The sequence below is a fragment of the Buceros rhinoceros genome, unplaced genomic scaffold (genome assembly GCF_000710305.1).
Source record: "Buceros rhinoceros silvestris isolate BGI_N320 unplaced genomic scaffold, ASM71030v1 scaffold5304, whole genome shotgun sequence".
In the NCBI taxonomy this organism is placed as follows: Eukaryota; Metazoa; Chordata; class Aves; order Bucerotiformes; family Bucerotidae; genus Buceros; species Buceros rhinoceros.
This window is the reverse complement of record NW_010406362.1, coordinates 87,665-114,442: the sequence shown is the minus strand read 5'-3', so window position 1 is coordinate 114,442 and position 26,778 is coordinate 87,665. Positions and strand designations below refer to the sequence as shown.

The 26,778-nt window shown below is 36.0% G+C and overlaps 1 protein-coding gene across 1 annotated transcript in view; it reads left to right on the top strand.

The window, feature by feature from the left end:
• Window positions 1–4,033: 4,033 nt before the first annotated feature.
• The window catches only part of IPO11 (importin 11), a 77,216-nt gene continuing 54,471 nt past the window's right edge, over window positions 4,034–26,778 (top strand). Inside the window, exons 1-10 of the mRNA XM_010134049.1 lie at window positions 4,034–4,171; window positions 6,861–6,961; window positions 12,181–12,253; window positions 15,569–15,772; window positions 20,015–20,147; window positions 21,036–21,094; window positions 21,950–21,998; window positions 23,697–23,767; window positions 25,142–25,334; window positions 26,705–26,776. Coding sequence (XP_010132351.1) covers window positions 4,034–4,171; window positions 6,861–6,961; window positions 12,181–12,253; window positions 15,569–15,772; window positions 20,015–20,147; window positions 21,036–21,094; window positions 21,950–21,998; window positions 23,697–23,767; window positions 25,142–25,334; window positions 26,705–26,776 — 1,093 coding nt within the window. The remainder of the gene's footprint in view (window positions 4,172–6,860; window positions 6,962–12,180; window positions 12,254–15,568; window positions 15,773–20,014; window positions 20,148–21,035; window positions 21,095–21,949; window positions 21,999–23,696; window positions 23,768–25,141; window positions 25,335–26,704; window positions 26,777–26,778) is intronic.

Sequence of the window (26,778 nt, the reverse complement as noted above, 5' to 3'; positions counted from 1 at the left end):
GGCTTGTGTAGACCGCTGAGGATAAGCCAGCTCGGCCGTACATTTTGTGTTGTTTGGCAGTAGCAGAGTGCCTTCTCGCAGTCAGGAGAAAAGAACGGTCACCGGATACCAGGGAGCCGTTGCCTGGTTTCTCCTTGAAAGAGTTGTCATTCCGAGTGGAATTGGCGGGAAGGCATTAAGCTACATGGCTTGTTGGCAGAAATTGCTTTTCATTTTTAGGAAAGGGCAGGTGTTTGGACCTGTATGAAAGGTGGTTATTTTCTTCCTACAGATTGAAAAACAGCAGCTGAAGTTTCGCTCTAAAGCAGATTTTTCCCTAAATCAAAGGCAGGGTCAGTGCAGCAGTGGTGAGTCTTTTCTCCGGTTTGTTACCCTAGAAGACACAACATATGCAAAATGTAAGAACGTGGCCCTAAATACAGTGCTGATAGTGCATCTGCTTCTTTGTACTTTGCTTCTTAGGTCTCATAGGTTGTCAAGGGTTCTTGCAGTGATGTCTGTGATGTATTGGAATAGCTCCACTCTGATTTTTTTACTGCCTGTTTTTTTTCTATTAGGAGTTTTTGGTCATTTTGGTGCTTTCCATTGAACCTGAAAGGCCCTCCTCTTCAGTATTTTTAATGTAATCTGACTTACTTCCTTTAATAATATTGTCAGCCTTGCTCACTGCTCTGTTCCTCCTTGGACTTTGATCTTTTGTCCTTTATGTCTCCTGTATGGTGATTTTTTTTCAGAATTAGGTTTTAGTTTTGACGTTATGTTTTTGTAAAAGTAAATTTGTAGAAATTCTGTTCCTCTGTTTCCGTCAGTAGCAATAACTCTTGCCTACATAGAAATTTTTATTTTTCTACCGTGGCTTAAATTGGGCTGAGCATAGACACCGTGTTCATTTATGTGAAGAAAAATTGGAATCTGTTGTTATTTGACAGATCTTGGTAATGCCTGACATTAGTCATTGTAGCGATTGCGGTCATTACTGTAGTTGTTAGTGGTTCTAAGTGGTACCTTGAATAGCCAAGATACTCGTAGTTCTTCTGATTTTAGTGCTCAGTAGAAATACTAACATGGGGCATGATTGATACAGGTGCTCTAATGTCCATGAGACTCACGGGAAAGTTTATAGGAGGCTGGAGTGAGATTGGTTTAATTACCAGCTGTTACCGGAATCATCAGTATACCTAAAAGTATTGCTAATATGTTGTATCAGTGTCACTATGAAAGCCAGTGTTGTGCTACTCATTTCAGAAGGTGACCCGTAAGTGTTTCTTCCAGCTTTTCTGAATGGAAGTTTTGTTTTTCCTCTTTTCGTTAAAACGCATGTGCTGAAATAGACAGTCTCAAGGTCCTACTTGAACGTCTCAAGCTGCAGTTTGTAGCTTTATAGTTATTTTTTAGTTAAAGGGTCTGCTGACAAGAAGTGTTTGGCTCTGTCCTGTTTCTGAGTGCCCTTCAGGGGAAGTCAGCTGTGACTATGAAGTATTCCCTTAGCTTCCACTTTACTAACCAAGTCCTCAACCTTTCCTCATAGGTGCTTTGCTTTAAACCCAGGACATCTTAGTAGCTCTGGCCTCTCTAGTTCCTACGCTTCTTTCTTGAGCTTGGGAAAGGGAGATTGATGATGACAAAATCGAAGGCAGTATTCTACAAGCAGTCTTGGGTCCTAGCTGCTAAGTAGAGGAGGGTAACGACCTTCCTAAACCTGCTTGCCATGTTCCTCCTAAAGTAGCCCCCTGTGTATTTGCATTATGATCAGTGAGAACACACTGTATTTGGGTGATCTATTTAACACTTTGTCTCCTGATTTCCAATGAATCCATTCTTGCATGTCAATACACTGAAAAAATAATTCCGTAAATTCTAACAAGACTTAGTTGCACGAGTGTGAGTTGTTATACTGCATTCTTTGAAGCTCAGAAAAAGTGAAGTGTGGAGGTGTTTATTGAGAAATTCTTTGTTCTGTTCCCTTGCAGATGTATAGCAGTCCTTGATTTGTTTTCAGAACTGACATGTGATTATAGAATTTGGATATATTTCATTGTTATGGGAAAAGTAACTGTATACTCTTTTGCCTCTGTTAAAAAGCTTGACTGCTCAGGAGGAACATTAAACCTGCATGGTAGAACATTAAAGAGATTTGGAATATTCTCTGAAGTGAACTGTGTGCAGATACTTCCTTAGAAAGGAAATATAAGAATGAAGAATAGAACAAAAATGATTCAGTGCAGTCTTCTCATGGGGTCACAGCCTCCTTCGTGGTGTGCATCCACCTGCTCCAGCATGGGGTTCTCCATGGGCTACAGGTGGATATCTGCTCCATCATTAACCTTCAAGGGGAACAGCCTGCCTCCTGGTGGTCTTCACCATGGTCTGCAGGGGAATCTCTGCTCTGGTGTGTGGAACATCTCCTTCCCCTTCTTCACAGACCTTGGTGTCTGCAGAGTTGTTTTGTTCATATTTTCACTCCTCTCCTCAGCTGCCGTTGCAGAGGTTTTCTTCCCCCTTCTTAAATACCACAGAGGCACTACCGCTGTTGCCAGTGGGTCTGTCTTAGAGTCAGCTGGCATTAGCTCCATTGAACATGGGGACACCTTCTGGCACCTTCTCACAGAAGCCAGTCCTGTGCTCCCCCCCACTACCAAAACCTTGCCACACAAACCACATACACAGTGCAGTTAGAGCAGAGGGGTAAGAAGTTACATCATATGGGCAGTGTAAAACAGGATGAGGTACTTCTTCTGTTCTGTTACTGCTGTAAAGAGTGATCTGATTTCATGGTTCATAGTTTTGAAAGTACGCTTGCTTTAACCATAGGACCTTCAGTTTTTAATCTGTTTTTGTTGAGGATTATTGGAGACTTACAGATCGAGAGTTTGGTTTTTTTATTGTACAGGGCTATTACTGGTATAAAAGGTCTTTAATCTTCTTGCTAGTTTTGTTGTTAAGATGTAAATGTTTCCTAAGAAAAAAAAGAAAATTTTAAACCTATGTCAGAATAAGATTTTACACTGTAGCAATTTTACTCCTCAATTCTTTTTTCCTGAAGATTGGAAAAATAAGGCTTTTCTTCTAGTGTCAAACAGAAGCAAATCCTTAAGCCTGCTTGTTGAAGAGAAACTGTGCTTGACTGTTTATTTAGAAGACTTAAATATGTATATATTATATATGTATATATTTAAGATGTATCTGTATTATGAAATGTTTTACATAGGTAATAAACAGAAGTTTTTGTTGACAGAAAACCGGTTTTAGTTGTCAGACTTCATAGTTGCTTTTATATGAGTTTCTCTTCCATTTATGTAATGCTGTTTCTGTGGTCATTGTAAAGGTAATCTCTGCCTTGTCTGGAGAGCAATGTTTAAATTAGAGTACAATATTATGTTTTTATTGGAAATAAAGCAATTGATGTTCTTAGTTCAGCTGCTTAGCATTTTGTACGCTAAATAGGTAATGAAGAAATACAAATACATTGAGAAAAATTCAGTTTTATTTAGGACTCTAATTGCAAAACTAGAATTCATCCTCTTTTAATTGATATAAAATATGTAGGTCAATTTGAATTTTAAAAGTTAACTATTTGAAATGGGTAATTTTCTCTTTTGTGGAAAAACTATTCAGAAAATATGAAAATGTTAATACTCTGCACCTTTGTTTCTTTCAGACACCTCATGATTTACTCTGCCTATAGGTGAAGTCATCCCTAGTTGTGGTTTTGCTCTTCGTGTCCTTTGCTTCACAGGAGAGGTAACTGGTACAAAATCAAAGTATTTCCTGTAATTCCTCAAATGTAGTAAATATGCTTGTAACGATAGGCTTAATGATTGCTTTTTCTGCTGAGAGATTTCTGAAAGCAGAACAGTTTCATCACTGTGCTTTGACACTGCTTGTGAGTGGGTGTAATGCACTCTTAAATAGTGTAGTCTAATGAAAAATTAGCATGGGGTGTTTTGGTAATATGAATGGAAAATACCTGCCTGTATTTGCTGTCTTTTTTTCTGAAGTGTTTTTCCTCCTTTTTAAATGTTCTCAGATTTTCATGGATCTCAATAGTGCTAGCACTATTGTTTTGCAAGTCTTGACTCAAGCTACTAGTCAAGATACTGCAGTGCTGAAGCCAGCTGAGGAGCAACTGAAGCAGTGGGAGACGCAGCCAGGTTTTTATTCAGTGTTGTTGGTAAGATGGAAAAGTGCTATTAAATAAACATTGGGTAGTTTTGAGTGTGGCTCGCTAGAGTAATGTTGAACCATGACCTCTGGCTGAGAGATGCCTCAAGTCATCATGGTCCAGCTACTAATATCCTTAGGCTGTGCTGTGGTAGGCATTGCCATCAGTGTGTCTCAAAGCAGGATCTTTTCCCAGGCATTCAGGAGAAGGAGGGAATCCAGCTTCTAACAGCATGAGGAGGTGGGCTGTAGGGCTAAATCTGTTGTTGACCTGTTGTAGATTGTAGATACTAGGAAGCCACGAGGACCCTTGTCAGAGAAATTACCTTTACTAACCCATGAGGCAGGGATGCTTCTATATACCAAGGCAGTATCCACCTTTTCTTTATTGTGGAGGTGGTGCATTATGAGCGTTTGACAGAACTTTCCCTGTGCTTCTGACTGCACTTAGTTTGATACCCAGCTGGGGTCGCTTTCCTTCTTGTCAGTGGAGAGGGACTCCCGGGATGATCAGCTGACCAGGCTGGTAGGAAATGGGAAATTGTGGATAAAGTGGATACTTCTAAAGATACTACAACCATTGGTGAAATAGATGCCTTAATGTGGTGTAAGGTGATGGAAGTATTGTCAAAGGAGACCCAACCTGTTTCAGAGAATACAGTCAGAAGTTGTGTTGTTAATCTGTGATTCTTATGCATATATTTATAATAGTCTTAAAAACGCAGATAAACTGCTTTTCCTACAAACATTCAGAGTTGTCAGCTGATGTGTTCTGTTCTCTGTAGACCCTCTGTTCAATTTGTTTAGAAAGTTGAAGGCAAGTTAGGGAATTTAAGGAAAGAGATAAAAGCAAATCTGACTTTTAAGCTGTCAGATGACATTTTAGCCACTGCCTTTGCCATAGTGTGTCTGTAATGATAAATGATCCTGATAGGAAAAAGCAGTAATTGCCACTGACTGGGCATTCTTCATTTTTTGTATGTTTGCTGCAAGACTTTACATCTCAGGTTGTGGACAAGTTGAGCACTCACAGTCATTGTTGAAGTTGATGTGAGTTAGTTTTAAATGTAAGAGCCGAAAGCACAGAGTTCGAAAGGATCAAATGCTATTGGGTTTTTTAATTTGGTTAAGTAGCCCTGTTTGGGAACACTTCAGCCTTTAATGAAGTGTGAAATACAAACAATAATCTATCAAACTAAACAGAAGTAGAGAATCTGGTTCTTTGTTTAACTTGAGTATGATGGGGGGGTTCCTGGGAGAGAAGATAGTTGGCACCTTCTTGGTAGATCAGAGAAGCCGGAGGAAGCAAGAGATTGTTGTGGAGAGCTGGTAAGACAGTTAATCTCTGGGGGATGTAGGAAGTAATACAATGACTTACCATTAGATGCATTTGCCTCTGGAATGATCAGGATAGAGAAAATTATTATGAACCATGAAATAAGCATCTTTGAACCTACAACTTTATTACGTACTGGACTTAACATCAGTTTCTGTGCTTCTCTTGAAGGTATTATGTACCTCTCTTTTGAAGAAAGGAGCTGAAAAGTCAGAGATGGAGTAGCTGTTTTTGAGAAGAATTTCTGTTCTTTACCAGTTGTGTCAGTTTATGTATTGTTTAGCTTCATTTCTTTTGTTTCTACCACAGCATTAGTGTGTTATTTGAAATACTTTTAGGAAGTTCATATATAGATAAAGAGAATACAGAGAGGTTTTGTTTGTTCTTGTGTAGATACGGTGGCTTTTTGTACATTTCTCATCTAGGCCCACTCTAGATGTATGGTATTTTGATAAGTATTTGCTTCTGATTAATATTTTGCTTCTGATAAATATTTTAGCAAGGAGAGGAGTGGTAATTTGAAGGCATAATGAGTGTTTCAGAATACGTAGTTTTCTTTTTCCATGATGCATTTGTTTTGCAACACTTTTCATGGGTGAGGCTAAAGTGGGTGTTCAAAGTTTCCTCCTTGTATTGTGAAATACTTAAGTTGCATTTGGGAAACATCAAGTCATTCAGAGATTCAATCCCTCTTCCTGTATGACATTCAGGAAAGTAAGATATATTGCATACAGATCATTTTCATGTTCTGTGGTGTTTATCAGTGGACTACAACCTTACTGATGTTTTTCTAAAGGTTGCTAGTTTTGGAGTTGATACTTTCATCGTGTAAGTCTGTGCTTGCTAGTGACTGATGTTTGTGAGGATTTTCTTGGGTTGGCCATTGTATCTAGAACACTGTCACTATTACAGAAAGTTTGAGAGAAGGTTAAGATTTGACTTCATAGTGAAAACATTTGAATAAAAGACTAGAATAAGAAATTATTCTGTATTGTGCAGTGCCACAGAGTTCTGCAAGCTGCTGCATTAAAGAGTGTAATAACTGGCTGGTGCTATTAATTATTAGCCTTTATTCCCTGCCTAGCCACCTGAAAATAGATGTGCTCTATGTGTTGGGTTTTTTTAATAAATCAAGTATTAGGGCTAGCGATAAACATTTTTTTAGTCTTTAAAAATCAATGTTTTACACATTTTTTGGAGCATTGAACTTGTCTGTGCAATTCTGACTAATGTATTTTATATACTCGTGTACATACCAAAATATATGTATTTATTCGTATGCCAGTGGGTGTGTTGGTACAATTTCTAGCCTGTTTGGTGTGTTGAGCAGTTTTTTTATTTAATCTTTTTTTTTTTTAAACAGAATATCTTTACAAATCATAGCCTGGATGTGAATGTCAGATGGTTAGCTGTGCTGTACTTTAAAAATGGAATTGATCGCTACTGGAGACGGGTTGCACCACAGTAAGTTATGATTTTCTTCTGCTTAACTTTCTACAGTAGGTTTTGTTACACTTGCCGAACAGGAAAAGAGAGAATTTCTTGGTTGATAGAAATTAATTTAGAATTCTTGGTGAAATTTATAAAATGTTTCAGTGTTAGGACTCATTAACGAACCATTTTTTGGTTCTAATGAACCATGGATTATATTACATCTTATAACTCTGTTCGTGTTTTGCTTTCCAAGACCACAATAGAAGGCTGTTTCAAGTGATGTCAGAAGTATTATAGCATTAACACCTGGACTTCCTGATAGTGGCAGAGAGGTTTTTAGGGAGACATTTCACTTCAGCTGATTCATGATGAATATTGAATGTGTACATGAGAAAGAGACAGTAGCTATCATGATAGCACGTTCTGCTCTTTTTTTGTTGTTCTCACATGTGGGTTCTGATAATGAGTGACAAAAAGTTCTCCAAAGAAGCTAAAAGTCTAACCAGTATTCTTGAGCACCACACGATTTACTCAGAAGTTACAAACAGTGTCATTATAATTTTTAATACCTACCAAATTATATACTTCTCAGTGTTCTGTGTGAAGTCTTTTCCCTTTTCTTTAAAACATATTTGTAATTTCAAAAACAGTTTCAATTTTCCTTCACTGTTTTCAGTCTGTCTCTTAAATGCTGGTGATATAAACAGGTGAGACATCACTGTCAGGTTGTGTAGGGTGTAAATTGGAATTCCAGGTCCAGTTTTTATGGATCGTGAATCTAAGCTAGTTCACAGAGTATGGCGTGGTTTTCATTGAGTTCTTTGAGATAGTGTAGTGTATTCTGTCTTCTATTTTAAGCTTTTCCAAACATCTGCCAATAGAGGGAGAAGTGAAATTCTGCATTTAAATAGTGTAGTTCTCCTTCATTATTATGTTAAAGGACTGAAGTTTTTGTGTGTGTGGGTTAGTATACAATTGTGAAACATCTTCAAGCATTTGAGTTCTCTTATGTGAGAGGAAAGCACCGTTTTTTGCTTGGAAGATGGCATATATCTTTGATATTTCTGGTTAAAGTGACAAGGTATAATGCCTGCTTTGCTGGTACTTAGCAAACATTATTTGAAGCAATTAAAATCTATTGTTGCAATTTGTTAATATTTTTAGATATTAGTAGTACTTCTGGTGAAAAAACATGGTTCATTTTCTGTGGAAATAATGGCTACAATTTTATTGTTTGAACTAACGTAAAAATTTAATAACAATCTTTCAATTACTTTTCCTGCTGCAAATTTAATGTGATTAAAAAATTAGATAACTATTTGGCTATTGTTAAAGATTCCATATAAATCTATATGTAGTATCTATCAAGATAATCTGTATCTGTATAGCTATATAACTATGTGGTAAATCTGTATTAAATTTCCGCTACAACTCGTGTTTTTCCCCATTTCTAATTTCAGTGTTTTTGAAGGTTCCATTGTATAGGCTGCATTTTTTGTTGTCCATGCAAAATTCTCGTCTTTCATCTTGTCTCTCAGATAAGCTCACTGTCCCATGTCCATTCCTGGTAGTACCTCAAAAGTTGTTCTGATGTACTCAGCCTGTTTGGTAGAGCAGATGTTGGATATGGAGGTGACTAGTTCTGCTGCCTCTTGAAGGAAAGGACTGGCTTTTATACATGTGTTTTTCTCAGTAGGGTGCTAACTCAGGTCTTTATTCAGCTGTTGGTTCTCACAAAAGCTGATTGAAAAAACCGTACCATTGACATTTCTGTTCTTCGCCCAACGTAGCTGAAATTTGACAGGTAGCTTGAAGACTTAGGAGAATCGGAGGAGAGTTCTTGCAGACAGATAAAATATTTGGATAGCTTTAATTCCTTGGTAAATCAAAGCTCAACATGATTTCTTTTAGAACTTCTTCCCTTGAATATTTATGTCCTTGTGGAAAACTTTCAAACTCCAAGAACTTTCCCAGCACTATTGTACAAGTGTGCTGAAATTATTTTCAGTTGAATCAAGCAGGACTAGCTTTACCCTCCTTCTGCTGAGCATTCCGTGTTTTCTCAGCTGCTAACACTAGAAAGCAGGAAAATGCAGAGGGCCTGAGTTCTTTGGACTGTACAGTAGCTGAATGTTTGATTCTACTGAAATACGTAGCAAGAGAACAGTGCATACAAACAGGTTGGCTTTTTTTAGGATAAAAGATCCTTCTGAAATGCTTCGGTCTTTTCACATGTTCATGGTTGCTGTCTGTCCTCTTCATTCCGCTTATTATCCGTTTTCCCTGGTCTTAAAGCAGCATTTTCCAGTGAGAGAGATATTTAGAACTGGGCCTATGAACTTTCTCCTTCCTGCTTTCTCAGGGCTCAGGCAGCCCTCCAGATTGCAGTGGGGAAGAGCCTAGGGTTGTTGCAGCCTCTTCTCAGGCATGGGTTTGCCTATTTTTTGAAATTCATTGTCAGCCTTCTCAAAAGGTGGTCTTGCTTTATGATTTTGTACGTGTTTTTTGTTGTCTTCAGAAATGGCTTTTCTGTTTCAGTGTTATTAGGACAAGGAGTGTTCCTTGTCTTGAACATATTCTTAATTTTACGGGTCATTACTGCTAAACCTTGTCTTTTGTGGACTTTGTTCTCCAATTTGGTTACAGTTTTGGCAACTTTAGTAATACTTTTCTATCCATGTTTTTATTTATTTGAATGATAACTATAAATAACTCTTCAGATTGGGATTTCTGGTTTATTAAATAATAGACTTCTTTTAAAAAGTACCAAAATGTTTAAATACTTGGATACACGTTTCCCCATACCACAAACACAGAAAAGGATCAGAAATGTCAAGATTTAAATTTGTGAAAAACCTCAATGTGAATACTTAGAAGTTCATCTGTAGAAGAGCTTGTTTTACTTTTTGATTTGGTGTAAATCTGTCCTGAAGGGAAGTAGCCCGTTGAATCAACCACATTCTTCCTATCTTTTAGCCTGCCTGTAACTTTTGCATGGAGTTGTGAGCCTTGCAGTGTGCTAAAGGCAGATAAAGAGGCTGTGGCTGTGAACCCACAGCTCAGGGATGGGCGTGTGTCGGAGTCTGGTCCCCAGCAGGTGTCACTGCTGTATTATCCAAACGGTGATTCCTCTCTGGGGAACTGCTGGGGACCCAGTCGCATCATGCAGTGTGACACTTGTGACCACACTGTTTCTTCAGATTGTTTTCTTTTCATTGCTCTTTGGCAGCTTTGCTTGTCATAAGCTGCTGTATTTTAGACAGTCATCCTTGTGGATTTATTTCTTTTCCTTTATTTTATTTATAGTGGCAAAAGCTTAATTACAGCATTTTTTGCTGTAGTAACGAATTGAATGCTTGCTGCTTTTGGAATATGCATGTGATATTATTACTAAAATTATGAGAAGTAATTAAAGCAAGGGGCCTCATGGGATCACAGACAAGGTAAATGAAATAGTATAGTAGGCACCAAATTTTAGGTGCTCTCTGTAATCCCTGAAAGTGAATTACTTTACAAGTTACATTTAATTGAGATTAGATTTCTTAATTGTATTTACAGTAGCTTTCAAGTTAGAAACCACTTAGAGTATGCCTCTGTGTGGAAATTATATACTGCAATTTTATATCGAAAAAAATTAATTTATTTCCCTAAAATGTCATCTGTGGCTTTAGAGTAATAACTGAATTAGTTCCCTGCAGAAAAACTTCTACTGTTGCAGAAATCTTTGCAAACTTGATCCAAAATATTTTTAGGTATAATTTAGGCTTTAATGTATTTTTACATAAAATTAAGTTTTGATAAAATGTAATTTAAATGTGGTTCCTGACTGCTGTAAATTACCTTTGAAAATAAGACAGTGTGCAGTTCTGAGTCACCAGTGAAACAATAAATTGTCTCTTTTTGTACTGGGAATGATAAGTTTTTGATTTAGAAGTAGTGAGTACTTGTGTTCTGTTGAAAAAAAAGAGAAAGCTAGAGTATTGTTGCAAATGTTTGATCTTAGGGTAAATCCTTTTTATTATATGTGAGATTAATCTTCAGTATTTGTTGAGATTCGTGTAAAAGTTGTGTTTTAGGGTCCTTTAGGCATAACTTTAAATCTCTTTATAAAACTAGTAGGTCAGTATCTGTGCCTATGGTCAGTCAGAAGGAAGTGGCTGTGTTGGTGTGTTTAATCTTCTTAATTTCCAGCTGCTAGACTACACTGAGATGTGATGCATGCATGCTTCTAAATCACTGCAATGTTAGATGAGAGTTTCATCTGAAAAACCTCATGTGGTAACTTAAGCTTTTTTATGTATGAGAAACAACTTTCTAGGTGCTACCAGTAAATGAAAGTGGTTGTGGTGGGTTTTTTTCTGACTGCATACTCTATAAATACCAACAAAGCATTTTTAAAAGCAGTTTGTTATGTTTCCTGCCTGGAACTTAAAAGAAAATCATGTGGGTCATATGAAGTTTGAAGTAGTACAGGAGTTTATGATACTGTAACTTGTAGTCTTAAACTGATAGAGGTCGCTTAAAAGGACATATAAAGATAGCGTAAAGCTGCACTTAAATGAAAATTCACCTTTATGTCTTAAAGTTTATGCTTCTTAATAATTTTCCCTGCATTTTTGACCACTATATTAATATATTTTTCACTCAAAGATTTAATTTTTAGAAGATCCGTATTTTCAGGCATAGCTATATGACCTTCCGATAGAAACAGATTTGTAGTAGAAGAGGATTATTTTGCAAAAAGAGCTGTTGTTGGATACCGTGATGGCCTTATACTGGGAACCTTTTTGTTGCTATTCTCTAGTATACACAGACATGCTTGAATCATCAATCTCCATTGTAATAACTGCATAATAATTAAGAACAATTTTATAGTTTGTACAGTTTTCTGTTATTTTCGTAATATATCCGGGTACCTTACTCTGCAAATGTTCTCTTGTCATTTGTTTTTGCAAAGGTCACATCAAAACCTGAGGTTAAAAGGTCTCAAATACCTGTCTGTTTCCCTGTTCCCTCTTTTTTAATACCTTTGAGATAGAGATGTTCTATTGATAGCTTATCAAACTGAAATACATTAGTTTCAGGAAAATGGTTCATAAAAATAACCTTCATCCAGTCAAACACAGATGCAGAAATGGAAATTATAATTTAACTCCTGTGTCTATTAATAGTAAGAAAAGAATGCTAAATATGAACTAGTATGCTTTTATTGAAAATTAAATAATATTCTAATAAATATATCTTGACAGCGCTCTTTCTGAAGAAGAAAAAACAACATTGCGTGCTGGACTTATCACCAACTTTAACGAGCCAGTGAATCAGGTTAGTGGTGAACCATTATTACTCTCCCAGCAAATGCTTGTATTGGTATGTAATTTGGTTTCTCCTTTTACAAAGTGTTTAATAATAATAATAAAATTGAAAACTTGCAATTTACATGTTACCTTCTAGACAGATCTTTATGTTGAAGTGATGTATTTTTCCATAGATCATGATTTATTGAACATAGAAACATTTAAGTTGGAAAAAGCATGTTTTGTCTCTGTTTTTTGCTGCAGTGGCAGTTTGTTTTCCCTTGCCTTTTCTGCAACTATTTGGTGAAATGGTTCCGGGAATAGCTGTCTCTCAAAAATCACTTAGGAAAGAATGTTATCTTCTCTTTCTTTCTCAGCTGAATCTGTTCTTTGATCTGACTTCCAGTACAGCCATACAAGGAAGTGTACCATACAAGGTGTCGTAGCAGTAATGAGCTGTTGAGAATGCTGCTGTATAAACCTACCTAAGCAGAATTGCTGTCACATGCCTAGTCACAGCATTAATTAATTTAATTAATAGGCATAATAAAGCCTCAGTATGATACAGCCTTGTCTTACACAGTGACTAATTTTAAGCTACTGTTTTGATTAGAATATGGATTTATTGTTAAATTTGGTATAGAGTTAATATTAAGGGCTCAGAATATGCATATGATAGATGAATCAGACTTCCTTGTGCTAACTTATTCGTGCTCATGTAATTACGAGATTCTGCAAGGAATTATTTGCTAATATTTTAAGCTGTTTCTTAAAGAACGTTTTCAAGAAAAATAGAAATTATTTGCATAAGGTAAAGATTAAAAAGAAAAAGTATAGCGAACAAACTTCCATTCTGCAGACAGTTCAGTTTCAACTTTTCAGGATTCCTTGATGGGATTAATGTTATTTGTAGGATTAGATCAATATAGCAAACTAAGTGTAATTATTCTTTGTAGAAGACCTTTGTGCAATGACAATATTGACTGAAATTTAAAGGTTTCCTTTCCAATGCAATTTTTAAAAATGCAGGTAAACATAGAAAATATCTTTAAATTTGTAGTGCAGGTGTAGTTTCAATGTAAAAAATGTGTCCAAATATTACTTGTTTCTTTATTTCACCCAAAAAGAACTATGAAATGTATGTCATGTTGGACCATAAAGTGTGTGTCCATTATGCTTCTACTAGGTAATATAAAATTTATCAAACTTCTGATTTTGAAGTGATTTTTGCGTATTTACATTTCTAAATACCTAATGTTAACTGCATTGTACATAAAACAATTAGAACATTTTATCAAGAATTTTTCCATACCTCCATTAGTATTTAATCAGTTTGCCTGCTAAGACAATAGTATGGTATATTTTATAGTAATAAATTTGACTGCTAATGAACAGTTCCGCAGTTCTGAGGCTGTAGTTGCAGGCTGAGATTAGAACCTTTTAAACCAACGTTTTAAAGACTAACAGCTTTACGTTTTTATTTGTGTGCCCTTATGATATTTTTGGGATGTAGTCTTTTAAGATTTGGGGGATTTTATTTTATTTTGTGCCAACAGCCTGCTCCTAAATGTTTGCCCTAACAATTGTTGATATTTAAATATATTTACAGAATCTGTGTTCTCTTCTTTCTCCCTTGTTTGCCAATCTGTGTTGTATGTATCTTGAGGTTTCCTTTCAGAGGCACACCTGAGTTTTGACATCTTGTGTTCTCGATGAATGCTCTTTTCAACTTGTAGATACTTCATAACACAGTTGCTATCTTGTGCTTTCTGCTTGTGCTTTTTACATCATTGAAGATAGAAAAATTCTATGACCCTTGTGTTTATAAAAAGAAAAAAACACCACCAAAATGTAAAGACTAGACATAGTATTGAGATGTGATGGTAAGAGCTGACTTCAGAGGAGGGGGAGAAGAAAAACAGAACATACCATATGCTGGAAGTATAATTTACATGCCCTCTGAATATATTTACCATATGGAGGGAACAGAGGAACAAAATACCCCTTGAAATGTATGACAAGAGATTTTTTTTTTTTCACTGAAAAAGCCAGTCCTCAAGGAAAAAGTATTCTTGGCATCCCTGGGGAGGTTGCTTCATGTATCACATATGGAGACAACATCATTTGAGAATAATCCCAACTATTCCTTGCAAATGTCAACATCAATTTCTGAAGCAATTCTTCTCCCTAATCAAGTGTGTAGGAATGTGTATTGTCGGGTGGTCAGACTTCAGATGAAACAGCTAGTGCATCAGTAAAGGCTATTTTTGGCTATTCACTCTCATGCCTGGAAGTTGCTTGGGTCCCTTTTGATAGTGTAAGAGGGTTACTTCTTCCCTAGGCTGGACGTGTGGTGGTTGTTCTAATGGTATGTTGAGGGTGAGAGCATCTGCTTCATTAATCAAATCAAGGACCTTTTCAATGCAAACAGGATAAGAATGGAGAAACAAGAACATAGAAGTTTTTGGATTTTTGAGGTGGGATTGTTAGAAACTACAGAAAATTTGTTAAGGAATGTTTAGTGGAAGGGATTTGTGGAGCAGCAAAGTGGGAAATAGTCAGAAAAAGGATATAAAAAGGGTCAGTCATGTGTAAAACATGGCTAGTTAGTCCCAAGTCTTGAACAACTCTGCGCCTAATCACCACTCTCTGTCCTGTCTTTTGATTTAATTCCTTAACTGTGTTTCTGTGTAATCTCAATGTGTGTTGCGTGTGCGTGCTGCAAGGACTTGCTGCCAGCTATTGGCAAGATTGGTGTGAGTGGGATCTGTCACCAGCCACCAAAGTCAGATGGTGCGGGTGATGTAGATGCCCCTGGCTTGTGTTACGAGGATCTGGAGCAGGTGAGAGTCTCAGTTTCAGCCTCTGGGACAGGACCATGGCTTATAGTATATGTACATGCACCTGGGGGAAAGGAATGTCTCTGCCTAAAGGCTGAAACTCAAGTATAGCAGAAATAAGGGTAATACATATTCATTAGACTATGCTTGTTTGTACAAAGCAGTAGAAATGATCAGTAATCAAAAATAGTTCCCAAACATCCATTTCTAAATTTATGCCATTTCTAGAACAAATAAATGTGGAAGTCTTTATATCATTTAAACACAGTAGCTAGCTTAGCATTTTATGTAAGTATTTACTAGAAACATAAGACTTTTTTTCCTCCATGTTCATTTGCATTCATTAAATTTGAAAATAGTTTGAGATAAAACACAGGAAAATCTGGCAATCTGTACTAGGTTTTTGTGATTTGGGTTGTATTTGGCTGTTAATTTCTGCATTGTGCATTTCCTAAATGATCTTTGAGTTTGTGGATCTGTGTTTTGTTTTGCTTTTTTTGCAGATAGCAACTCAGATCTCTGTACTGATTGCTAAAGTTGCCAGGGTGGACTGCCCGAGGCAATGGCCAGAACTTATACCCACTCTTCTAGAATCTGTGAAGGTCCAGGATGATCTTCGACAACACAGAGCGCTACTCACCTTTTATCATGTTACAAAGACCCTGGCATCCAAACGGCTTGCTGCAGATAGGAAGCTTTTCTATGATGTAAGTAGAGCCTGCAAACCGTGTGTGGAATGTGCTTGTCACTTCCTGTGGTTAGCTAGCAGTGCAGTAACGGCAGGTATGCTGGTTTTGATGTCTGCCTTTGAATCAGAAGTGCCCTCGCTTTGATGGGTATGTGTTCAATATGAAATAACTGGAAGTTAGTTTGGAGGTGAAATATTTTTGAGACATTTATTAATTTTTCGTGCTGGTTGACTGTTGTTGTAATAACTTGTCTTAAGAAGCAGAGCTTCATCCACAACACAGTCAGCCTTACGTTATCATGCTGTACAGCAGATCTTATAATACATGAATTTGCAGTGTTTTTGGAAGTGTTATCTGGATTCATAATTCAGTATGGTCTTTAAAAAATACTGGGTTTTAGGCTTCCATATGACAGTGTTTTTAGCTTTTATCATCAGTGGGAGTGTGTTTTGGGTTTTTGCAGATCAACTTCTTTCTCCAGGGTAGTTAAAAGGCAAGATGTGAATGCAAATGCCAGATTTTGTCTCATGTAGCTTACATTTTCCATTGTAAGAACACGTTGATTAGAACATAGATTTACCTTTGGCTGTAGGCTGTTGCATCTCCGATCGCATTTAGAGTTAGACCACGATGTAGTACAGTTAACTGCATTTAGTGAGTTTAAACACCTTTTCCAAACATGTTACACTTGAATTTTCAAAATTTTATTTCATTCCTCCATCTTAAAGAATATTAGAGAGCAGGTAGTGAAGGCTCTTTCTGAAGATTTACCTGTTTATCTATGTAGAAAAGATTTTCTAGCTGTGTAATCATTAAGGTGAAATTTTAGTCATCAGGAGTCTGATGAATGGAAGGTTGGCTCTTGCAGTAGGACATGACTGAAACAGTGAAATGTTGCTGTGAGATATGTGTGAAAAGGAACAGTGTTTTCTCTCTCTGCCATGTATAGGTATGGATGAATATAATCTCTGCATAGGAAATAATTGTTTCTGTTTTGAAATTTTTTAGGCCATTATACATGAATTGGATAATTGAACGATACAGATTTTGGTATATTCACAGATAGTAATTCCAAAGCAATAAAGGGCAAGCAAGATAATGGCTTCTTTTCTAGAGCTCTCCTAAGTCAAGATGCTGTTTATACAGCTGAAAATATTCTTAATGCTCACGGATATAGCAAAAAACCTCAAAACCTGATGCCAAAGTCCAACTTTCATAAAATAGCCAAACCCATACCCTCTCAATAGAGGGTCAGAAAGGAGTTTATAAGTAGTAAAGTCCAGTATTTGTTGCTAAAGTTGTCGTGTCCAGCAGTACCTTTGCTGCATTTCCGCCATTTTACCAGGTTCAAAAAGAGCTAAGTTATCTTCAGCAATTTTTGCGTTTCCAAGAAACCCATCAAGTTTGTGTGAACTTTTTCCTTCTGGAATGCCATTTTTCCAGCGTGATATATTTTTTGCACATTCTTTCATTTGTAGAATGAGACAACTTCAGATATGAGAAGAAAGGTTTATAAAAATTTTTCGTATCTTGTCAAAATCATTGAAATTTCATTTTAGTAAGTGTACTCTTTAAGCGGGCTCTTTATGCTTAAATCATGGCTTTCCAGAGTTCCTCTGTCACGTGATTTGACATGAATGAAGAATTTCAGTGCATCCAGTTTCACTGGGCTGGGAATTCTTTATATTTTCCCAGGTTTTTTTGAATTTTATGTGAGAAAAGGAAATTTTCTGAGCATTTGGCGTTACAGGATTCAATTATTTTAATAATGGCAAAATTGGACAACTAAGAAGTCTGCTACTCCTGTCTTCTGGTCAGTAGAATTCACATCTGTCAGGTGTCATTTTTCTTTTCTAAGGCAGTCAAAACCCCTTTCTTACGGAACGGAGCCATTTGAATGTTTTAAAAGCTTAAGCAGCAAATTGCAAAACTTCTTGATACTGTCAGCTAAGCAGTTACAGTTTCAACAGTTTTTTTAAGTAGAGCTTTGGAAATACTTAGGAAGTTTTTCATGTAATATGTTACTTGGTGATGACATGATGGTGCTTGCAGATAAGGCACCCCATATCGAACGCAGTTACCTGAGGTTTACAAAGAAAAATGTTAGGTGGTGTATGGATTGTGATACAATAACTTGCAAATGCAGCTTTTTTTATAGCTTCGACTTTCTGGTGAACAGTGCAGTTATGATTATAACCATGTTAATGATCGTCAAGGTAGAATTGGCTGTTTTAATAGAAATGGAGAAGTTTAGTATCTGGTTATAAACCATTGGTTATGTGCTTCTAGACATCTGTTTTCTTCTGAGCTTGTTTTTCTGGACTTAGTCTGTTAAATGAGGATGGTGGCTCTTGGAAGTAAAACCAGTGAATTTTCTTTTTCTATCTAAAAAAAGTACTACTACTTCTAGGAAGAAATTGGTTGTATGTGTTAATCTGTAGTATTTGGGGTTTTTTTAATAGTAATACGTAGTCATATGGCACATACTGGAGAAGCGAGGGAATTCACTGCAAATCAGAGAGAACATCGGTTACAGTTTTTTTTCTCCTGATCCATTTGTCATTATGCTTTTGAGTGTTTCTGTTGTTTCTTGGCCCCGGTTTGGAAAGAATGCTATTATATTTTTACAATTTATCTAAAAAACTTTCTTCTGAACCTGTGAAGTTCTGCATAACTTCTATCTTAAACTGGAAGCACTTTTCTTTAGAGGGCTGCTATAAAGTACAAGAAGGTTTTGGGAACATTCTCTGCTACTGGATATGCACCATTCAGTTTAGTCTCTGTGGTGAACTTCAGTGAGGGTTTTTATGATTGTTCTGACTTCTTTGTTGCTTTGGAAATTGCTGAATCTTTGAATTACGGTCATAAACGAATATTGAGTAGGAAACCTCGTGATCATGGGCAGCCTATGAAATCTAACATTAAGCAGGTCTGCCATCTTTGCTTTTACTATTCATCATGAACAGTTTTCAGTTATGAAGATATTTCATATTACTCTCTCGCTTTAACAACCACCAACATGCTGTGCCTGTTTTACTAACTAGAGGAATTTAAGGCAGCCTAGCCCCATCACTAGGACTTCAGGCCGTACAAATTATAATTTGTAGTTGAATGACTTCAGGTGTAAAAATGTACTGTGTTCTTCTAGTGGATACTGTCTGTATTTGTGGGTCTGCCACCCCGATGTTTATTAAAGCAATTTTTGTTTGAAATTTATTTAGTACTAAGGTACACTGATCAGAAGACAAGCAAATGAGTTTATCCAGAGTATATTCTACTATTAGGACTACTATTGCTGCTTTTTTTTTTAATCTGAGTTGGTACTGCTTGCCATTATGGTTAGTACTAGTGTATTCTATTTAAAAGACATGCTCCCCCTGCCTCAATATGAAAAGTCAATTCCCAAAACATGAGTAGGTTTGAACTATTGATAATTATTCAGTGATGTGTTTTTGCAACTCCACAATCTCGTCATTGAATGATTATGAAGAGTTGCTACTCTCTTACCTTTACTTAGTCAAAGGAACCAAATAAAGAGGTCTTATGTGATTTTTGTTTCCACTAATATAATGTGTAGCAGACTAAGTGCAATTCCTTAACTATGAAGCTATCAAGTGAGAAATTAGTTATCTTCTGTTTATACTTCAGATACCTTTCATCAGGTAAGCATTGTTTGAAAACTATAATGCAAATTAACTTTGAGATTTGCTCAATGCTAGATGCTGTTTGTCATTCTCTATTTTGAGTGATTTGAGGCTAAAAGTCAGGGTTTGCAGCTATAAGCAAAGTGTAGGCATTGTTCAGTACTATTTTTATTAGAGATAGGCATGTGGTTGGTTAACTGCATCCCAGAGTAAGCTGATTTCAGATATTAACTGTGCTGTAAGATAACCAGTTTAAGTCTTGTGGGAGAGGTGGTGGTGAGGACAGCTGGTGATTTTCTGAGGCGTCGTAACATATTATAGACCTCTAGCTGTACTTAATGAAAATTGGATAAAAAAAGAGGCCTAAGTAGTTGTCTTTAAAGTGGTAGAGTCATAGACCAAGTAGTCATGGAAGCAGGTGAGTCTTTTATAACATTTTCTGGAAAACATCTTTGGATCGGTACAACAAAGAAGTGAAACACTGTGGCTCATGATAAACAAGAAGACAGATGAAATAATTTAACAGTCTAAACTGGCCTTTAAAATTTGAGAATTTATTATGCTATCACCAAGTTCAGGAAATCAAATACATTTTTGGTTTTTCTTCCTTTTGCAGCTTGCATCAGGTATTTATAGCTTTGCATGTTCCTTGTGGAATCATCATAATGATACATTCCTACAACAAGTTTGTACAGGGGATGAAGCTGCAGCCATAAACTCGTTAGAAAGAACTTTGCTGTCATTGAAAGGTAATAATGTAGAATGTTATTAAATATAAGAAGTAAAATAAGTTCCTTTACACTGAACAAGTGAGATTTCTTTGTTAGAGTTACATTTTTTAACAAAGCCATGCCCATTGGGAAACCGAATAATCTTAGTTTATTTTACCTGTACCTTTAGCAAGGCAGAAGGAGGATTGTTCAGATGAAAGGAGGAGAAGGTATTCTTGTTTCTCAATATGTACCATTCTGATAAGCGTGGAGAGTGAAGGACATACTAGGACTCTGTTTTATGTGTGTTGTTATATAGACGTCTGCTGTTATATAGGCCCTTAACTCAGGAAGCTGAGCTATGAATTTTTCTATGTTAAATTCACTTTGCATTCAGAGAAGAGGTAGCCTTAGCAGTCAGTTTAGATATTAGGATGATGCTCAAGTGCTTAAGATCCTTACTGTACTTTGCTGCTTTGAGATGTTTGTGTGCAGCACTTGAGTGTAGACGGTACCTGTGTTGAATTGTTTCAGAAGGTGAGCATGTGGCTTGTCTGGGTTACTGGCAGTGATAAACCAGATAAAATTCATAAGATGGTCTGTAGGCCCTAGTTGACTGTCCTTGGCCCTATTTTTCTTTCTGCAGAACTGTTCAGAGATTGAATACGTACTGGCTTTGCAGAATTCTCCTTGATTCTGTAATTCTTAGAGTTATCTTCATTATTTTACACATAATGTACTGAATTTTAAAGTAATTTCAACAAGATTAAATTCATGTTAGGTATGGTTGAGGTATCCAAAATTAAGCATATTTTTTAATGTAGAGAATGGGAAGAAAGGCACAGCAGCTGTAATTGTAATCATGCTCTGAAATCTGTTGGAACAAGAGCTGAGAGATATCTACATAAGAATCTTCTTTTCCCTTAGTGCTTCGTAAACTGACAGTCCATGGGTTTTTAGAACCTCATAAGAGTGTGGAGGTGATGGTAAGTGACATATATTTCTTCCTAGTTCTAGATTAGAAATCTTTTGTGGTGATTTCAGGTGCTGTTAGATCTGTGCTTAAAAATCTTAGAAAGGTATGCTTTTGTCTTATGTAGAGGAAGATCCAGAAGCATGGTCTCAGAGTTGTCCTTTCCTCAGAACTTATAGATCCTAAACATTTTGACACTAATAGCATGATTTTTAAAAAATTAAAACTTCTTCCAAAGTACATGTCACATGACAGTAACACTCATGTTGCTTAGTGAAAGATGTCTTAAGTGTACTCACCCTGGTTGTTTGAAGAGGATGTTTTCACTTGATGATGAATGTAATGATGCATTTATCCTATCAAATTCTATTGACAGAATTTGCCGGATTGAGATGAAAACCTGTGGTATGCAGCCCGTGGTGGGGGTTAGGGGGTGTGGAAAGTAAAGAAAGAAGAAAGCAAGCTGAATATCTCCCTTAACCCTAAACCTGCCTGGTTTGCTGATGGAATTAGATACCTACAACTTACATTCTAAGTTAGGGAGTTGAGAACAGGAAGGATTTGGATAGGCAGATGGTAAAACATACGTCTATATTTATGTATAGCTCCTTCTCTTCGGGTTGCTATGCTGTTTGTATGGTACTAATAAGGTCTGTTTGGATCAGCCGTTCAGCCTGCTAGCTATCTAATTGTTTTGTGAGGAAATTGTTTGTCTAAGATAATAAATTAGTTCACTTAAAAGTGATATGGTGATGTCTGAGCTGATAACCCATATGAACTGACTTCAGTTTGACTCAACTTTCTTCTCATAATACAGTGCAAAATAAGCTTCATCTTTAAAAGACACATGTACTTCTATATTTTTCAGGGTTTTCTACATGCAGTGTTTGAACGGCTAAAACAGTTTCTGGAGTGTAGTAAGTGTCTGGATATTTTTCCTTGTCTTGATTGTTAAATATCTGAAGCGGGATGAAAACACAGTACAGTTTAATGCATCATCAGTATGATTGTTTTAGGTGTAAGATATTTTTTTATAAGTGCAAAGCTATTATTTTAAATGCTGCTGAAACTGTTAGAAAAGAGTGGTAAAAATGTCCTCTTACATCACCAGACAAAGCCCCACCCAAACTGGTGCAATAATGCCAATGAAAAAAAACGTAAAAGCTTTAACCACGGATTCACAAAGTATCCATATTAAAATACATAGGTGCTACTAAACCCCATATCATCTGAGTTTTCTTCTTGGGGAGAATTTTATGTTTTCCCTTTTTCCTGGAGTTTGCCAAATATTTTGTACCTTTTAAATTGGAAATAAAGACTACATTCAGCCGTCTCTGCTTTATAACTGTAAGAGTAGTTTGAGGCAGGCAACCACAAATTAACACAGTCAACAAAAATAAAATCATAATCGGCAGGTGTTAGTGCTTTTTCAGGGAAGTTACCTGAAGCAAGCAAAAAAGGAGGTGTTTGGCAGTTTTGCATCTGAACTCGTCTTTTCTTGCTTGTACACTTGTAGTAGATGTGGTGCAAGCTATTCATTCATTCATTTGAAGCTATCAGATCATTCTTTTAGGATTCAACAACACTTTTTCTGAGAATAGAGGTCTAAACTGAGTAGAAAGTTTGTTTTTGTTTTTGTTTTTGTTTTTGTTTTTTTTAATATAAAAGAATGTACTTAGCCCAGGAGCCTGTACTTTGGTGAGGGGTGCTGACCTTGCCTCTGAGCCTCCTTTCTAGAAGACATGGAGCCTCTCACTGTGTTAAATGCCAGAATAAAATATCTTTTTTGTGCTCTTAATGCAGGCTTCATTGCATGCAACTGTTTCCCCCTTCTATTTTACTACAGTTATGCTCTTTCTGGCCCTTCTTTCATTTTTGCTAAGATAGGCAACTATCTTTAATACACTGAATTGAAGCCCATTGTGAAGCTCGGAGATTGTCACGTCCCCTAGAACATGAGGACTATGGGGTTTGAATGGTCTAAGATAAGAACTGAGCTGAACCTTCCCACTTCCATTTTTTTAATCAATAGTTTGTTTTCAAAAGCAAGAACCAGCTACCTTGCAAGATGAGTGTTTGCATTTATTAGATCATAATTTTTGCCTGTATGCCTCTTGTTTTTATCTTTCTTTATTAAGGCTTTATCTTTTTTTTTGTAAATTCAGAATGTCTTCCACTGTCCATAGTAAATTAATTTTAAGGTAGTGTTTCTAGAAAAGCACGTGGTAATATGGAGTAAGAATATATCATAATTTTATTAAAGTGCATTTTTGTATTTTCAGTGCTTTTTTACTTCTTGTCTATGCTAGCAGTGGCTTGCATTATTTTAACAGTCTTTTATCACAGTGTTGTCTGTAACGATGTCCCAACTGTTTTCTTCTGCTCAGCTACAGTGGATTTCACTGCAGCTGGGAGAAAGTTGGTTTTTTTTTTGTTTGTTTGTTTCCTCAGTACTCATTTTGAATTTATTCTGCTATAGAACTTTTTTCTGGTTGATGTAATTCCTGAACTACAGGAATTACTAAGTTGTCCAGTGTTAACTCTTCTAAACTTAGTTATCCAGAAAGAAAAGGAAAGTCTGAAAAAATGATAGTTGTTAAATATCTGATTAACAGGTAGAAGTATAAGAGCAGAAAACGTATGCAGAGATCGCTTAGAAAAGACTATAATTCTGTTCACTAAAGTGGTAAGTAAATTCTCCATTCAGTTACTGTATACTTTACTGTTGTGGAGGAGCAGACCCCATTCAACTATGTATGTGCCTTAAAGCCAATATGTTTCACATTTTTTAAAGAAGTGGAAGGTAATGCAACTTAAAAATTCTTATGAAATTGATTTTTTAAAAATTTTTCTGGAGAGAAGGGTGTCTGTTTACTTATGCTGACGTAAGTTGCAGGAGTAAAGAATACATTTCCTTAGCTCAAACAAACCTAAATGCTTTCCATAAGTAAATTGTTTAGCTAGGATTTTGCTCAAAAAGAATTATGGAAGCTTTGCTAAAACATTGTTATCAATATTGGTGAATAAAGAAGAGAGAAAGTTTTCATCCCATTTAGATTGTTATTTCTAAGGCCCTCTTAGTTCTATTGAATAATAGTCCATTTTTTGGTTTTTGAAAGAAAATTAACAAACTCTCTTACCCCTTTTGACTTTTGTATTATATAATGCATTTGGTATTGTCAGCTCATTCTGCACACCATTAATTGCATATATTAATGGAAGGTAATTTTAGCATTTTCAGTTGCGCTGTTTTAAAAAGATATAAAACCTACAGAATTCCCATTGTTTGCAATATCTATTTTGGGGCCATGGATCTTACTTAAATATTCAGCCTAATTATCAGAAGTGGGAGGCACTGGTTGGCTTCACCAAGATTGTACTAAAGGTGGTCTGAGCCAACATTTTTAGTCTTTGTCATAGTACTTCTTACTTTGAACTAACAAGCGAAGTATTGGAGGCATGTGCATCTTTTTTCATAGACCTGAAGAGAAAGCATTCTCTGTTAATGGATAATTTACCACCTCTAGAAATTCAGACACAAGAATTTAGGCTCAGGCGTTTTTGGAGTAGTAGAGGAGATTGAAGGAATCGACCAGTGTGTTCTAGACCACTTGCTGGAAAAGCTAAGCTGAAGAAGCATGCGCTTGTACTGCTTTGGAGGGGGAGAAAAAAGAGTAAAAAGTTATTTTCCTCACACCTCCATTACTTAGAATACTTCTAATAGGGACAAATTACCTGCTGAAATGTTCAGAGTTTTAGGTGTGGCTGATAAGTTTTATATACTGTTGGTAGCAAGCTGGTCTAGTTGAAAATAGATATTGTTCCTTAAACTTGAAAAGAGGTAACTTTGAACATGAATTAAGAATTTCAGGGCAAAATAATGCTTCATTAACTATTAATACAGATCTCTTCCCAATTTCCTGTCCGTGTTGACTTTTCTGTAATTTTATATAAATCAGCACTTGTTTTTGCTAAGTAGTTTATGAAAGCGTTTTAATATAAGACTTGCATAGAAAGTGATTTGATTTCTTTCTTGCTCTTCTGCTTCCTTAATTTTTAGCTTTTGGACTTCCTGGATCAACATCCTTTTTCATTCACCCCTTTGATTCAGAGGTCCTTGGAGTTTGCTGTAAGCTATGTTTTCACAGAGGCTGGTGAAGGAATTGTATTTGAGCGGTTTATTGTACAATGCATGAATCTCATCAAGATGATCGTAAAAAATTACGCATACAAGCCATCCAAAAATATTGAAGGTACTGCTGCTATTTACTGAAAACATTTTTTATGTCTTAAAATGTTTTGGTAGCTGTTCCCAACTGTAAAACATCTTTAAGGCATTGTTTTCAAACGCTTAATGTTTTAATAGTAATGTATGTTTCTGTCTCTATATTGATAATTCTTGTTTTGGTAGTTAAAATGTTGTTACATATAGACATTGATTTGCTAAAGAAATTTTAAATTCACAAATACAAAGAGCGTGAATAACTTTGTTGATTGTTTTAGTTTCATTGAACTCATTTTAAAATTGAGGTATGGATTTTTTTTTAATCAAATGGTTTGATGCATCTTTCCCATGAGAAATCTTTGATAAAATGGGGTATTTGCTGTAATTAACTAATACTAATATTTCAGTACTCTGAAATACAGAAATACAGTGAATTTGACATGTATTTGAATACAAAGTAGTTTGTGTTCTGATTTGTAGAACTGTAGTTCACTCTGAATCTTCATACATTGCTGTATGTGTGGAACTACATTAAAAAAAAACAACTACCTTCCATTTGACATTTGGCAATGGCTATATAACAATTATCATTCTCTTTCTAAGTTTAAGATGAACATACTGGTATGCGTCAAAGATTACACAAACCCAGCATCTAAAATTCTTCAAAATGTTGATGTATTTCAGTGTTATTCATTACTTTTAAAACACATTAGAATGTCTTGAATCTGTTGATTATTAATAGAGACTTCTACTTCTTAAAGTTAATAGTAGTGTTTAAGTTTTTTGAAATAGAAATGTGGTCGCTTGAGAGAAGAATATAGCACATTCTGATAAAAGCTATAGCACTTGACTTTTTGAGAAGCAGGTGATTAAATAGAAATTTATTTTTCTTGATTTCTGACTGACATACAGTGATTGTGTTGGTTGTATACCCTATAGTACCTGGGTTTGTTGCTGCTTTCTTTAACCAATGTTAACTTCTTAAAAACCCAAGTTTTTTTTAAAGATTGATGTGGATAAGCTTTCTGAACAGGTGTAAATGAAACTTTGAGTTCTGTATATTTTTTAAATTCAGTAATGCTAAGTTAAAAAAAAAACCACAAAAGCAGCAGCTAAACATTTTTCCTTTTCATCTACATAGTAGCTGAAAAGCACAAATACTTTGTGAAGCCCCAGTGACCCTTCAGTGTAACTGTGCTGTTAGAGAACTATCTTAAAAGTGAATTAATTTGGGAGATTAACTTGCTTAAAGAAAGTACGACTTTGAAAGTCTGCAATGAGGATTTCCTCCGAGGATAAGAATTTCTTATGTATTGATTTCTTTCTAATTTTACTAGACTACTGTCTGATCATTGAGGCACTTAATTGTAATTTTTAATATTCTGTGTTTTATTTCAGATAGTAGTCCTGAAACTCTTGAAGCACATAAGATAAAGACAGCATTTTTCACATATCCCACACTAATGGAAATA